This window comes from Schistocerca nitens, chromosome 4, assembly GCF_023898315.1.
Source record: "Schistocerca nitens isolate TAMUIC-IGC-003100 chromosome 4, iqSchNite1.1, whole genome shotgun sequence".
NCBI classification, from domain to species: Eukaryota; Metazoa; Arthropoda; class Insecta; order Orthoptera; family Acrididae; genus Schistocerca; species Schistocerca nitens.
In genome coordinates this window covers 331,776,084-331,793,438 of record NC_064617.1, presented here as the reverse complement: position 1 = coordinate 331,793,438, position 17,355 = coordinate 331,776,084, and the positions used below count along the sequence as shown (strand labels likewise).

Genomic DNA, 17,355 nt, shown 5'->3' with positions numbered 1-17,355 from the left:
CTTAATATTTAATGTTATTGCATTGTGTATTATTAATGGTGAGAATGAAATTTTAGCATGGATTTTATTGATTTTTACTGCTATTTAGGGAATGGCAAAATCAGATTGTCAATATGACTTTAAAGCCTTCATGAAGAAGTGACTGTATTGTTAATATTCTCAGATTTGATAGTCTAGAGATGTCAAGATATGTTGAAGTAATTGGTCAGGTTTAAAGTGTTTCACATCATACACCCAAGATGTTACTTTGTTTTTGAGTGGAAATGGATTCTTTTCATATCTCAAACTATATTGTGAACCATTCTTGTCAAAAGCCAACCAGTGACTTAAAAATAATTCATTTGCAATTACTTTTCTTTTTTATCTTCTCACACTGATTAAAGATTTCATCTGAGGGCTAACAGTGCATTCCCTTTTTGGACAACTGTTAACAACCCTCATCAAGCGACCATCACCTTGACCCACTGATTATCATATATATTAAACAGAGAAACATTTTCTGTCGGCTGTCCAAACATATAAATTTAACTGTGAATGCATGAATTTTGATCATCATGATGGTCTTTTAATTCATGGTCAGTTCGCATAGTGTTGTAAACATGGTCACCTTTGCTGTGACTGAGATTCAGTGTTTCCTCGTGCCAGATGACTGATAACATGCCATATATCTCCCAGCTTTTGAAAGCTCTAAAAAACTTCACCAGTACTATTTTTTAGTGGCAGTAATACAGTTTTCTTTCTGTTAAAATATAAATTTGCATTCATCTTAATGTGGCTTTACTTTTCTTAGACTTTTTCATACCTTGTGAGTAAGTACATTTAACATAAAAATATTTTGTGCTATTTGTATATGTAGTTAATTCTTGGGTTGTTAAGATTATATGATATTAAAAAACTACAGACACAAATAATGTAAACCACTTATTTATTACAAGTCTAAAGTAATGAGTTAGCAGATTTGGCTGTGAATTTTCTGCCATATTAAGTGGAAGAAATATTTGATTTAAACAACTCTTAATTACCATTACTGTTTGTAAAACTAATCTCAAATGTTACAGGGTGCAACTCGTTCTTTCCAGTCATTCTTTAGGAGTGGCACAAATCTACTGAGCCAGTATTTTAGCCTGGGTTCAGCTCAAGCAGGAAACTTTCAGTTACGGTAAATGAAAATGTGACTGCTTATAGCTGATAATTATTATAATCAGTGTTTCTCATATCTCTTCAACTTAAAAATGTTTCTCATTTGTCCAATCATTAATTTAATGACTATTAGTGTTCCTTCACGAAAGACAGCACATTTCTCTAAGCCTATGGACAAAAATTTCTCTCTTGTCCCGCTTGATATTTTTGTATAATCAGTTTCTCTTCACTTTCTACTTCCATGAGTTGATGAAAAACTCACCTTGTGCACTTGGCAAATTATAACTCAAGAACTGTGGACTGAGGTGGGTTTGGTATATCTTTAATTTTAATAAGTAGAAAACTTACACAAATTCTCCCAACAACAACTTACACTTTAAGACAATGCCCATGTGTGCAAGAGCTGTTGTGTGAATGTGTGCAAGTTTTCTACTTCTGAAGAAGGGCTCTGTTCGAAAATTGCAATATTTATAGCATTCTTTTTCATTGTATCTGCCTGCAGTTCAATGTATTCTCTATGTGGTGATTTGCAAATTATCGTTTCCATGTTGTTATTCCCTCCTGCACATTCCATTGCCTAACTGTGAAAAGATTTAGGTACAGTGACGTATAAATGTCTACTTTAAATGGCATATGCAGTCACATTTAGAAGTGGACTGGGAAAGTGTTGATAAGTAACATATATTGTTGGGAAGAAATTTATTCACTGAAACAAGAATAACGTGAAATATATGGGAAATAGTTTTAGTTATAAGGAAATCTCATTGGTGTGATATAAAGGAACTGATTTTTATCTATAGTAGAGATTGATTGTGAAACACTTGTATGGCACTTAAATAAAAACAATTCAAGTGTGTGGATCCAGGGTGTACAATTGATCACAAGCCATTCTGACCCTTGAGCGGGTGTTATAGGAGTGCTGAAAATAGGCAGTGTGACCTGCATAAAGAAAGACTACTTCCTACCCTCCCAAAAATATGGCTAATTAATTTCATAAATCGGTTTTAAGTGAGTAAACTAGAAACATCATACGGTAAACCCTCTCTTGAAATCGTAACAGAAATATATTACCCAGAAAAGATTGAGACATGCAGAAAGGTAACAACTGGACTAAATTACAGCTATGCAAACATTTGGACAGCAGATACTTGGCTGCAAAGGATAGACCATAATCTACAAGAGAAGGATAGTGAGTTGAAATTACAAAGGATAAACAAAAAGAGAAATACTATGAAGAGAAATTATCTAAGGCAATAATCACCAAGCTACATAGATAGAGTAAAGTTCAGTTTTCAAGGACTGAAATATTGTAAGAAAGGGAATATGAGCTTCATTCAAATGAAACCTGGTCAGTGCATCTACCTTTGCCTTACACGCAAGGTGGCACCACGTAACTGCAGGTATGGTGGTGCCATCTATTGGTAGAGAGACTGACGCGTGCACACTGTCTGATGTGGTGTCATTGTGGTTTCACGCCGAAGAGAAGGTGGTCACACAAGTTATTGTCCACTACAGGACATGTAGGTGAGTAAGCAGGAACAACGGGGAGTGATTTAATTTTTGGCGGTGGAGGGAGTTGGAGGCCATGAAATGTATTGATGGATGAAGACTGTGGATGGTGAGTATAGTCTGAGTTGTTCAAGTGTTGTGGAATGGCACAAACGATTCCTTGAGGGGCACGAGTCACTGGAAGATGAGGCTCATTGTGTCACCACACCGGAAATGGTTGTGGAAGTGAATCGTTTAGTCTTGGACAACCACAGAATCACAGTAGGTGAGATCCACCAGTTACTGGGTATTAGTGTGGGCACCGCCCATACCATAATGCATCAACACTTGAACTTTTGAAAAATCTGTGTGCAGTGGGTTCCCCACCAACTGACCACCAAACAGCACAATACTTGAATGGCGCTGTCTTTGGACATCTGCAACTTTATCATGAGGAGGAATAAGGCTTTCTGTCACCTATTGTCACTGGTGATGAAATATGGTGTCACCATTTTGAACCAGAAAGCAAGCATCAGAGCAAGCAATGGAAACATGCAACTTCACCACCTCCAAAGAAATCAAAGGCCATGCACACCAGTTCTGGTAAGGTCATGATGTCCTTCTTTTTTGACTACAAGGGCACACTGCTTGTTGAGTTCCTGGAACAGGGAACTACCATCAATTCCCAGCGTTAGCAAGTCACTTTACAGGACCTTTGACGAGTCATCAAGTCAAAACGCTGAGGCACGTTGTCCAATGGCATTATTCTCCTGCATGATAATGCCTACTCACACACATGGCCAATGCGGTGAAGATGACATTGCAGCAGTTTCAGTGGGAAATGCTGGAACATCCACCGTACAGTTCTGACCTTTCACCGTGTGACTGTCATGTGTTTGGACCTCTAAAACAAGCTATTTGCAGACATCGATTCACAACGGATGATGAAGTGTGTGGCTGGGTCCAGGCCTGGATCTGACAGCAGCCCACTAACTTCTTCATGGATGGAATCGACAGGCTAGTGTCGCAATGGGATAAATGTGCCAACAGCTTTGGCGACTATTGTCGAGTATGTGCACTGTGTGTAACTACATTTTTGAGTTAATAAAATCGTTACGTTATTTTGCACTAATGAATGGGTTTCATTTGAATGCTTCTCATAATTCAGGCTGGAGAGGCCACCCATAGATGCTGAAAAACCACATGAGAAAAATTTGTGGGCATATAATCGAAGACGCTAGCTTAAACTGTAAAATAGCAATCTTGTTTAGAAATGAAATCAACTTGAAATGCAGTGAATCAGAACCAAAATGGATGAATCATTTATGAAACTACAGGGTTTGAGAGGGTATGTGATGTTAGTTTAGTGATTACAAATTAAAGTTGGATTTACAAAGTACTTGGTGGTATGAGCCCACTGATCATTATGATGTTTTACCACCTCTGGCCTGGATATATGCTCTGATTTGATTAGGAAGAGTGTCATAAAGCTGTTCTATCCTCTCCTGAGGCAAGTTGGCCCGCAACTGTTGTAACTGGTCCTTGATATCCTGTATACGGGCATAAGGATGGAGCTGATGTCTGAGCTGGTTCCACACATTTTATTGGGAACAGATCTTTGGATCATGCTGGCCACTGGAGTACCTTTGCATCATGCAGACAGTTCACTGATACATGTGCCATGTGAGGATGAACATTGTTCTGTTGAAAAATGGCAGTACAATTCTGTTGCATGAGAGGTAACATATGAAGACATAGCATGTCCGTGATGTAGCATTGTGCCACTAGAGTTCCCTCAGTCACTACCAGCCATGACCTGAAGTCATACCTAATGACTCCACACACCAGGATGTCAGGGGTAACACCACTCTGCGTCTTCAAAACACTGGAAGAATCGGACCTCTCCCTAGGTTACACTATTCATCAGCACTTCTTGCTTTCCAATCATAGCATCACACCAAACACAGCTGCTTGTCTTGTGGTGTGAACAGCAGCATATTCGTGGGAAAATAATCCTCTAGTCCAGTTGCTGCTAGCCTCTGACCAACGGTGTGGTGGTCAGACACAGTTTACAGGAACCTTGATGACAAGTATGCTTGCCCTTCATGCTCCTATTCAGTCCAACATCAGGTCACTGTTACATATGAGTGCTCCACAAATCTGCACATTGCATTATTTGACAAGTCAACCAAATGGAGATCCACAATGAGGCCTCTTTCAGACTCTGCCAAGTGCTAGTAACACTGCCTCACACAAGTATTTGGCATCTCTGTGTCCTTCACAGTTATCTCTCAACATCTGATGCTGTTCTTGCCTTTTCTACATAGCCTACCAAGTCTGGTAACACAAAACATGAACAACTAATGAACGTGGCCATTCTACCTGTTGCAAAGAATTAGAGCTCTAATCATTTACTTAACTGCCAGTGTTGTGTATATGTAAAATGTTACACAGACATCACACCGCATCGTCTGGATGTTTCATGTTTTTTGTCAGGCAGTGTATATGAAGAAACTGGAAAAGCTATGGTTATAGAAGAGTAGATTCTGAGTACATAAAAATGAAATGTAATTTGAGGAAAACAAAAGATAGTAAAGGGCTTAATGTATTGGGGCCTATGGGAAGATTATGTTATGTGCGAAATTAAGGGTACATAGATATTAGATATGATAAAATCTCTACATTAATAGAGATATGCCATACAACATGATAGAAAGGAAAGAGAAGGCTGATGTGGAAGAAGTAGATGCTGATGCTCTTTCACAATTAATTGCAGAACCCCTATACAGTTGAGTCAGAGGAAAGCATGTTACAAAATACCCATGCATCCACTATGTTGTCAAACAAATGTTTTACTCAAGGACAGGTCCTTACTGCATCATTAACTGGAAGTTCTTGAATATTTATTTAAGAAGGTTAACTCTGAACATATCCATTTATTGACATTTTACAACAAGCACTCTGATGTACTCCACCTCCATTTCTGATGTTTTGGCCACATGTCTTCCAGTCATCGCCGCAGTTAACCAAAGACTATATGTGTAGGCAGCAGTGTATGCATCTGGACTTTATATTGACTGGCAGTCAGAAGAGCTGCATGGTCACCGATATTAAAACTATCAAATGTTAACCCCTTGATTGGACTGTCCCTTGTGCCGCTATCTGTTCCCGCCTGTGTAATTATTCCCATGCCTCACAGTGCTTTCTTGGAGCGTGGCATAATGTGACACATTTTGATGCATTTTCCTGAAATCAAGTGATTGTTGCTATTGTAAGTTGTTGACGATTTGAAGCTTTGGCAACAGGAACATTTATTATGAAAATAAGTACATTACAGATGATTTATTTTGACTGTTGCATGAAGGTTTTAGCTGAAGGAGCAAATACCTGCACAATACTTTCTGGATAATAGATGTTTCAAGATTTTTTTCCCTCAAGTAATACATTTCAGAATTGGGTTTCTGATGCATGCTTTGTAGGATTGTGAACAAAGAATAGAAATTTCAGTTGTTATTTGCTACCCATCTGTTCGCTTATAATCATTGTTTCTGTGTACCCAATGTGAACTTACAAACTGTTCAGCATATTTGTTTGTCTCATTAATTACTATCATTAACAATCTATCATTGAAAATGAATGTGAAAATACTAAGTAGACCCTTGCAGCTGGTGTAAAACTCTAAATACACTTTGTAGAGCGTCCTGAATGTCTTCAGCTGTGGGCCCAAGCACTGTTGATGGAGCACACAGTGCATCACTGCCAGGCAGGCTGAACTCAGGTTGTTAACCACAGTTGAGGGGTCATTACTGGCTATTAAAGAACTTGAAAATATACCATTTTGTTACGAAGTCTGTTGTAATTTAAAACTATCCAGTGTATTTAATCAACTTAGTTGTGAATTTTGCACTGTCTGTGGACATATCACTATAGGACTTGAGTTGTCATCCTTTAGTGAAACTCTCCAAGTATTTGTAGTTAAATGTTCACCACAAATGTTCAGTTATTTATTTATTTTGACTGTATATTTTCAATGGGATCAAAAATAGGATCAGTACTGCACGTAAAGCACATACAGTGGTGGTTTTGATAGGTTTCTGTAGATTTATCTTCTACATTACTTACTTTTGTTAAGAAAAGTTCGGTTAACTTGAGTAGATGGGTGTAGGAGCCACTGTTCAGTCACTAGACAGGGAGGTTTACTTAGAGAAATGAAAAAGTGTGGTGGTGCCATGTGAAACTTACATTTTAATTTGGTATTTAATGTTTTAAGTGGAAGTTTTCTCCCACACATATGGAGGTAATATCTAAGAGGCATTATGTTGAAAGTGCTGTGAGTGTAAATATTTAGAGTAGCTGACTTCAGTGATTATGTAAACTGCTGTATTTCTTTAAGTTTTAAAAAGTTGAAGTTAAGAAGAAGTTTTATTTATTTATTTATTAATCTCTTGTTCCGATGATCCATGTTGTGACACTATCACAGCATATGGAATGTGTCAATTTTACAAGCTCTTGGCCAGAATTTATGGTAATACATAAAACAAAACAAAAACAGTTAACAGTAATTTAGGTCCCACTACAAAAAATACATTTTAGAGATAGATGGAGATTACAAAACAAAAAACAGTAAACAGTAACTGAGGTCCCACTATAAAAAATACATTTTAGAGATAGATAAAGATTACAAAATAATAAGTGTTACAGAGAAATAAATATTGCAAAATATATGTTTACAATAAAAATATTCGGTATTACAAATACAAATTTGCGCATACATTTGCAATTTACAGTACAAGAAATGTTAAACACTGTAGTTCAGGAACTCTTCTATTGTATAAAATGATCCTTGCAATAGGAACTGCCTTAAGGGTTTTTTAAACAAGAGATCATCATCTACCAAACACTTAATTCTTGAAGGGAGGGCATTAAAAATCTTACAGCCAATGAAATGGACTCTTTTTTGCAACATACTTAGGTTTGGCTGTTCATGGTGGATATCATGTTTCCTTCTAGTATTGTGACTGTGATATGGACTATTCAGCTTAAAGATGGATTTTTCTTTCCTTATGAAGCACATCAACGAGAATATATATTCTGCAGTGGATGTAAGTATTTCAAGCTTCTTAAAAAGATTCCTGTATGTGGCTCTAGGATGGACTCCACACATGATACTTATGGCTCTTTTTTGTACACACAGTACTTTTTTAGCCAGTGGCTGATTTCCCCAAAATATAATTCCAAATGCCATAATTGCATGAAGGTAACCATAATACACTGACTTCATGGTTTCCATATTTCTATAAGAAGAAACAATGCGCAATGCATATGTTGCTGAACTTCGTCTTTTGGATAGATCCACGATGTGGTTTGACCAATTCAGTTTTCTATCAGTATGCAAGCCTGGTTATTGTCTGCTCACCTATTTTTATTACTATTTCATCATCTTTGAATGTTTTGTGGAACTGAATGTAGTTTGTTTTACAGTAATTTAAAGAAAGACCATTAACGTTGAACCAGTTCACCGTTTCATTTAAAACCTTATTTGATGTTACCTCAAATTTATGTACTGAATTATCAATAAGTAGTGTAGTGTCATCCGCAAAAATGATGTTGAGATTTAGCAGCTAGTTAATACCTCTTGATAAACATATGCAACCACAGTCATCAGGTCAGTAATCCAATCCACTGGCTTATGTAACATCAACCTGAAAGGCATATTGGTGAAGTATTGTGTTTAATCTTTAGACCCACAATGTACTGTCAGCAAATATAAGCTTCCAATTTCATTTGTTGATGATGATATAGTGAGGAAATTTTGTTTTATTGTCTGTACTTCAGCCACTACCTCTGTACTGACTGTTATCATTTAATGGGGCTAGCCTCTGGCACATACATTAATTATTATAATTTATGTCTGTTTCTCTCAGCTATCATTTTATATTATTTTTGCCAGTTTTATCAAGTTCACTTACTTTATACTTGGTAGAAATAACCATTTCCTCACAGATGAGTTTGTATTGATTGTTGGATCATATCAAATGTCTTTGGGGCATACACATTTCACTTCCCATTCTGTGCAATTTGTAAAACTACATAATGCTGAACTGTAACAAGTACAGCTAATACTTTTGGAAATTCTGACAGAATTCGTCAGATTTCCAATATTTATGTGAATGTCAAATTTTTGTTAGCTGTCATTGGCAATATTCGCATTATCATTTCTGAAATCAGTGTTGTAGTGTATCTCATGGTTGGGGTATGATCCCCTTATTGTGAGAAAGCACAATAAATGCAGAAGTATATGAACACTTTTTACATTATTGTGTACTGCTTATAGAAGAGGAACAATTTGAAAATGATGATTATTTGTTTTGGCATGACATCGCATCCTGTGATAAAGCAGCATTTGTGAGGCAATGGTTTGTGGACAGTGACAGTCCTGAAATGGACTGGTCTGCTCAGAGTCCTGACCTGAACCCATTGGAATTCCTTTAAGATGAGGTATAATGTTGACTTCACTCCAGATACCAGTGTCCAATATCACCACCTACTCAGATTTTGGCTGTTGAAGAATTGGGGGCTGCCATTCCTCCATACTCATACAGAAACTTGACTAAGAGTGTCCGCAGCAGTGTTAAAGCTGTCATAAGGGTGAAGGGTATGCTACTTATAGGTGAGCAAATACTTTTGATCAAGGAGTGTATATGTGTTTTTGTGTGTCAGGCTCTGAAGAAAAACATGGATTGAAAAACTAAGCTACAGTATTCAGTCACTTCTTTTAGCAAGTGTCCACTGCTCAATGGTTCTGCAAAGTGAATTTTCTTCACACATTATTTACACATTCAGTAATTTATATTTTGTTCAAAAATTTACATTATTAATATCTTCATTTTAAGTTTTTGATTATGTGGGATATCCAAGTGTCATGGTTGTAAGAGACCCATGCAGCCACACCTAATACCTAAATTTTGCTTTACTTTCCTCACTGTGTTGAACATTCACATAATTACGCTAACATAAGTTGTACATGTTTTAAGCATTTTGTACAAATTAGAAAGCATACCTCTTATATTCATTTCTCCATGCAATGCAAACAATGGACTTTGGTTTTTCTCTTTCAGGTGAAACAATGGAAAGAATACATGAAGAATCATATGGCAACTTGCAATACTAATATCTCAGGACAGAAGCACCAAATTCAGGGAATAATCAATTTAATTAATATGCTACATTTGTGATTTGTGGCATTCAATTTGGTAAAGAAGTTCCTTATTTTATACCCCAGTCTATTTTGTGTACTTCAGTCATATGAGGGTATCTCATTTGAGGAAGCTAGTGAAAAAGTACAGATAGGCTGTGCAAGGACAAATAACTTCATAAAAGCTTGTCAACAACAGCTGACCTAGATCCTAGTGTGTATTTTGTTTTGGGTTTGTATGAATCTTTTTCAACTGAGACAAATCAGCATCTGAAAGATTCACAGCATTTAAAGTCCTTATTTTGTTCAAGCATGATGCATCTTGCAAACCCAAAATTAAATGCATAAAACTGAACTCCAGTGTTAGATGACTGTTCATAAGGATCACTTGTCTACTGGAGTAATAGCATAATTTGTTGTCATTAATGAAAAGCAAAAATCATTTATTTCCACTAACAGATGACCACCCTTTTATGTGTAGCAGCTTTAACTGTCCTGTGCTTAAGATGGAATTTTTGCTTGATGTGGTTTTGATTAACAGTGTGTAAAATGACATCTGGTATAGTTGTAAATATTACACTATATTTGTTTTAATTTTTGTTCTGTTAATATATTTGGGTCTCATACCACCTAAGATCCTGTGTAATGAGGTACTGTACATGCTCTTGGTTCGATAACATTATTATCACAGTCTGAAAGTCATATTACTATTTCATTTTAAGTGAGCAGCCAGAAATGAAATTTAATCATTTACCTTCATACTTTTTTAATTTGTGAATGTGAATTTCCTTTAAAGCAGCAGATTGACTCAATTTTGTATTATGAAACTGCCACAGTAGTTTTCCATTTCAGAGAAAGTACAAAGTGCTTGTAATAATTTTTTTATATGAGACTTAGTATAATGCTGCAAAGTGATCTTTGCAGTGTGACTGAGGATAAAACTAAGACACAAATAATGCATATATGTTGTAAACCAAGATTTATTAATAATTATCAGCTAAGCTGCTGATATTCCAGAAAATGTTTTCAGTATGTAATCTCCCAATTCATTGTTGATAACAGGAAATTTTTGGTAGTTCTTTTACTGATATGTATGTGATTTATGTCTCTCAGAGGACTAGGTGCAGTTACTTTCAGAAACACGTGTATAAAATTGCTTTTGTTGTTTGTACAGTGTATGTTTGTTTGTATAATAATAAATGATACTTGTTAATAAAATGTCGTTAGTTTCTTATTGCTCATATTCCCAATAAGAACACAAGGAAGACATTTCAAAATCAAAAGTAAATAGATCAACAGAAACAGGATTTCACCCATTTTTGTTTTTACTTTGTACATTTGTATATATAATTTCTTCTATTTGCAAACGCGTTTGCGAGAGAGTGTGTATGTTGTCAATTTTTGACAAGGCCTTGTTGGCCGAAAGTAAACTTACCAACAGTCTTTTTTGTTGTGCTTTCTGTGACTCAGCATCTCTGCTGTATGGTGAATAGTGAATACCATCCTTTTCATTCTATTGAGAAATCTAGATATTCTTTCACTCAGATGACTGCACCACAGACATACATAAAGAGATGAGACATGCAACACTTTATCTGTAGTTTTAAATTCTGGTCTTAAAATTATTTGCTGGCGCTCTTTCATACATGTGACTTGAGTACAAACATACAGATCATAAGTTACTTATGTATATACTATTTTACACTGTAAAAATCTTTTTGTGCCAAATGATCCTTAAGAAGGTTTTGGAATGCCTTCTTATTCACACTATCTCACTACCTTTTTGGCATACACTTTCCTAATTGAGCATCTGAGTATTGAGGATCTTTTTCAACAGTTCTCAATCTGTGGGAATGCTTTGCAACTGATCTTTACTTCTTGTGTCATTTGAATAGAAACCATCGTGTTTCCTAGAAGTGTATTAGCTTGTATTAATGAAACAGTTATTCTGTATATGCACACAGAGAACTGTCAGTATTGTTAGATTAGAGAAAGCTGTTCTGTATGACTCAATTTCTATTTTATTTTTTAAGGTGTTTTCATTTTGCAGTGCAGAAATTCTTTTTGTATTATTGCTGTTGCAGTTCCCCCATGCTGCAAGTATGGCTCAGAAAGACCAAGACACTCTCTACAAAGAATGTATTTACTGGCATAATGTGCAAGCTGCTTCATAATAAATAATGCAGTTTTAATTTACGGCTAACATTGTCTGTATGTTGTCTCCATTGCAGCTTATTGTCTTAACATCATCCCCAAAAAATTTATGGCTGTAAAATTTCCAGTCTTGTGTTATCTATAAATATATGAGATCCTTCTCTTCTTTATTTGTGAACGCCATACACACTGTAATTTTTTGGGCTTAGAATGAAGTCATTCTGTAAGAATCATCTCATTGTGTTATGTGCTCTCTTCAAGTGTGTCTTAGATTTATATCTACGTGTCATCAGCATACAGTAGCTTTTGTTCATTCTGACTGATTTTGATATTGCTTACGAAGAGGTTGAGTGATAGTGGACCAAGTACAGACCCTTGAGGTATATCAAACTCAACCCCTTCTAGCATCAGTAGTTTCTGCCTAAAACCACAAGTTTATTGGTTTTGTTTTGAAGTACCAATGTCTTTCACCTGAAACCACTGATGCTATTGGAATACAGAAACAGGAAACGCTACACTGAGGTATTTCCGTGAATGTAGAGCAGTGTAACAGTTACCTGCAGCATTCAAATCAACAATCGGTGTGACGATTGTGTCATGTGATTGTAGAAGATTGTTATGTGTTTTTTTGAGTAGTGATTATACCATTGAGACCATTAACAGTTCAAAGTTACTGTAATTGTAATGTAAATTTGAGTTTATACTATTGCTTTTATAAATGGTTTCAAAATGAAATAACTGGGCAGTATGTACTTCTGATATAAATTTATTAAGTTTTGGGCCCAGTTTTGCTTGTTATTTATGACCATAATTTGTTTTTGGCATTATGAGATCAGTTAAGTTTTTAGATGTGAGATTGTGTCCAGGAAAAATGTGAAATTGCTTTCAGATTAGTCTCATGAAATAATGGTTGATTGAAAACTGTATGTCCCAGTGGTTCCAAAGTGAAACCTTCTTCTTGAAACAACTGATTCTTTACTTTTTGCCAATGTCTTCTTCTATTCATTGCTCACTATGATAATGAACATTAATTTTGTGAAAAATTTTAAAAATGTAGTTCAAATTGAAACCACCTCTTTAAAAAATTGAATGCTTACTTTTGGAAATTTCTTCTTGTATTCGTTGCTTACTATTATGATAAAGGTTAATTTTATGAGTAATTTTAAAATTAAAGATTTATTTGTAATATTGGGACTCAAACAGTTAATAACCTTGATTTCAAATATGTATCCAGTCTGTGTAGTCAAACACTGCTCACTATTATGAACATATTATTTTAGCCATTGCACTGCATGGGCATGCATGCAGTACCTTCCAAATTTCCTATTAGAGCTGCATAATCAATTGAGACAAAAGCTTTAGAAAAATCCAGAAACATAGCAGATGCCAAATATCTACTATATACGGCATCTGTAACAAATATAGCTGTTTTTGACTTTTCCCTGTTTGAATATCTTGTAACGCCAGAATCAGAACACTGCATTCCTCTAAGAGTTGAATCAATCTAGTGTGTATAATAAGTATCTCTAATATTTTTGAGAAACTATGTATTACAGATACTGGCTTGCAGCTGCAACATCTTTATTGTCTGTAATTAAAGTTAAACTTTCAAACTGCTGTAGAAATAATACCACTGGTCGGAATGATGTCAAATAACAATGGAATGCGATTGGAGAAGTTGGAAAATGTATGGCAGAAGAAAAATAAATAGTTGCAAAATCCAGCATCATAATTTAATAATCGTCGACTACGAATGACAAATGAATCATACAACAATGGCTGAGGTGTACTTTTGACATTAAACAAACTGTACTACTCAGTGTGTACGGGTGTGATACTGTTAGTTACATAAGCCCATCCACCACAGCAAGGTTATATCACATTGGATGGGAAAAATCAGTTTTTAACTGTCCTGAGGCCAAGAACCGCATAAAAAGCATCAATCAAAATCAAATCAGATTATTAACCTCCATGTTAGTGGCGCAAATCATGTTCACTATGTTGTCCACCATTTTCCGCAACAAGTTGAAATCAAGAAACAGCATCTTCCACAGCTGATCGAAGTGTTTCCGGGGTCCCATGCAAAAAATGTTGGGCAATGTGTGCCTTCAATGCAGCTAAGTTTGCAGTCAGATCAGTGAACACAACATCTTTCAGGTAGCCCCACAGCCAGAAGCCACATGGATTAAGATCAGGTGATTGGGATGGCCAGGCTGTAGGGAAATGGTGGCTGATAATTCTAGCATTTCCAAAACGGCGCTTCAGAAGCTGTTTAACTGGATTTGCAATGTGCCATCTTGCATAAAAATAATCCTATCAACACATCCACGCCTTTGGAGAGCTGGAGTGACGTGGTTGTGCAAAAGACAGTCATAGCACTTACCAGTGATAGGACTGGAAGCACCCGTCTCTTAGAAAAAATATGGCCCTATGATAAATGATTTCGTAAACCCACACTACACAGTGACCTTTCCAGGATGAAGTGGTACTGATTGATTTGTGTGTGGATTTTCTATTGCCCATATTCGACAATTCTGTGTATTGAGATATCCTGTCAGTTGGAAGTGGCTTCGTCTGTCCACAAAATCTCTTGCTGGCTGGTCAACAGGAAGCAACTCATGCACATGGGTAATTTTGAATGGATAGCAAAGAAGGATGTTTTGTAGGATTTTATGCACCGAGCTCACGGGTATGTCCAATGTTGACTAGTCTCCTCCTGCATTGCTGTGGCCACTGCTACCACTGACGTCAAATCAATTCGTTTTCTACCTCTATCAGGTGGCAGACCATAAGAACCCATCTTTTCGAATTTCTGAATCATTTTCTCCTGACCCAAGGCAGTCATTGGACCGACACCTTTTTTCAAGCCCTTCAGTGTCTGGAACTTCTGCAGAGCGACGTGTGCACAGTCATCATTGTTGTAATACAGTGTTACAACCAGAGCGCGATCCTGCTTTGAGACAGTCATGGTGACCATTGCAGATGCAAAAGGAGGAAAAGCCATGTACCCAGCATGTTTATACCAAATTCAATGGGTCATGCGCATGACAGGTGTTTTCATGTATGTATTCTGACACACACAGCACCATCTATTGATCAATTTTCACACTGTTTTTTTTCTTCTGGGATATTTTTTCCCCCTACTCTGATAATATTCCATTGCAATTTGACATCATTCTGACCAGTGGTGTTATTTCTACAGTGTTTTGAAAGTTTAACTTTAATTATAATCACCCAGTATATTGGCTATTTTGCTCATTTTTAATTTTTCTGGAAGTACCCCTTTCTCTTAATAAGCAGTAGCATCAGAAGAGATGTAACTTGTAGGGATGTCATAAGATGTAAAAGACTTAACTTACATAGCTGAAATTAATAACAGTTACATCTGGCCCTTTCCTGATCCTTGCTCTCTTGCCACTGTTGATTTTCACATCTTTGATATTATACAGGACCTAATAAGCACTCTGTTAATGTTTCTTGTTCTTCTTTTGTACCAGTTGTAATTTACAAATTTCAGATTGTTCCTCTTTCTTCTTTTTCTCTGTCATTTCTTCTGTATGCCATAAGATCTGTTTATGATAGGAGATGATGATGATGTTTGATGTTTGGTTTGTGGGGCACTCAACTCCGTGGTCATCAGTGCCCATACGAAGTCCCAAGTTTTTTTTATACGGACCAGTTTTTCGACACTGTCCAATTGAGCCACTGTCACGAATGATGATGATGAGGATGAAATGATGAGGACAACACAAACACCCAGTCCCTGGGCAGAGAAAATCTCCAACCTGTCCGGGAATCGAACCCGGGACCTCATGATCCAGAGGCAGCAACACTAAGCACTAGACCACGGGCTGCGGACCTTTATGATGGGGAGTCAGCTATCCATAATTTGGCAAGAATTCAATTATTTTCATTTTAATTCTTTGGTTGTCTCCCCTTGCTGTTGCTCTTAACGTCAACCATACTTCCGGAGGAAAGAAGTGTGTACCATTTGCTAAAATTTCTTTCTTTGCCTTGTTTGTATATTCTAGAAATAATATTTTTCATCAAAAAAAGCTGTGGTGAAGGAGTCATCATGCTTTTACAAATGAAAGTGTCCATTTGTATAATACAAGGAAAGACAGAATCTGCACATTCAGCACACATACACAAAGTGAGTTGAAATGGACATCTGGATGAAGGGAAAATGTTTACAATAAATTACCACTAAATATAAGTCAGAAAAAGAAACTGAAAAATTTGAAGTTGGAGTGAAAAATTACTTGCAAGAAAAAGGCATCTGTAGTGCAGAAGAATTCATTGAAACATAAATTTAAAAATTTAACTTCATTTGACTTAAGACTGAAAAGAAAGATACTGTTGTTATACACAATAAAAACAGAACTCTGTAAAATGTATATTAACATACTTAAAAACGAAATTTGTGTGTGGCACATATAAAATTTTTGAAATGTATTATCAAAGTGAAGGAGTGTGTTTTTGAAAAACATAATAACAATGTGTTCATCAATAATACTTATGCATAAATTTATTTATTGAATTGTTAAGTAACTATAGGTGTATTTAACGATGTTTTAACAAGAACAGTGTGCTTATATATTTGTTTTTAATGTCTTTGTAATTATGTCTCCATTTCAGTATGTTTTCCTTCCTTTAATTATGTCTTCACCTAGTCATATATGCCACAGCACAACATTTATCCATATCCCCTTGTCACTGCCGTTTTCCTTCCTTTAATTATGTCTTCATCTAGTCATATATACCACAGCACAACATTTATCCATATCCGCTTGTCACTGCATCATCTGGCACAGTCCAGTCTATCGCTACTGACTTCCCCTATATCTTTTGTACTGTAATAATGTATGGACCGGTAATGTAGAACTACAATTATGACTTTTTTGTGAGTATTTATATTTTAACTCTGTGCATTTAATTTTTGAGGTATAAATTACAAAGTAAGGGGGGTTACATAATTACTCTGAATTTTTTACTCTGCTTTCAAGATCAGTTGAGGTATTACATGTCACATACACTACTCAGTCAGCTTTCCCTCAGAATAGTATCATGCTTATATATGGGTGTATATCTTGGTGTATATGAGTGCAATGGTTCTTACAATTATTTCAGTGCAGATGCACATTACATTGGAACTCCTGTGAGAATCAGATGACAATGGATAGCGAAGCTGCTTGCTTATGACAGAATTGGACACCGTGCATATATGTGTGTGCATGTCTTCAGTTTACAGATTTGACTCATGGGAGAGTGCCACAGAGATACTCAGAAACTGAACTGGCAGGTACTTGAAGATAGATGCAAACTATCATGGGAAAGCCTACCTACAGAGTCTCAAGAATTACTTCCAAGTGCTGTAC

General features: G+C 36.2%; 1 protein-coding gene across 1 annotated transcript in view; it reads left to right on the top strand.

The window, feature by feature from the left end:
* Positions 1-10,989, top strand: part of LOC126252285 (mucin-5AC-like) — a 519,485-nt gene extending 508,496 nt beyond the window's left edge. The window contains exons 36-37 of the mRNA XM_049953159.1: positions 1,059-1,159; positions 9,747-10,989. Coding sequence (XP_049809116.1) covers positions 1,059-1,159; positions 9,747-9,750 — 105 coding nt within the window. The 3' untranslated portion in view covers positions 9,751-10,989. The remainder of the gene's footprint in view (positions 1-1,058; positions 1,160-9,746) is intronic.
* The last annotated feature ends 6,366 nt before the right edge of the window (positions 10,990-17,355 follow it).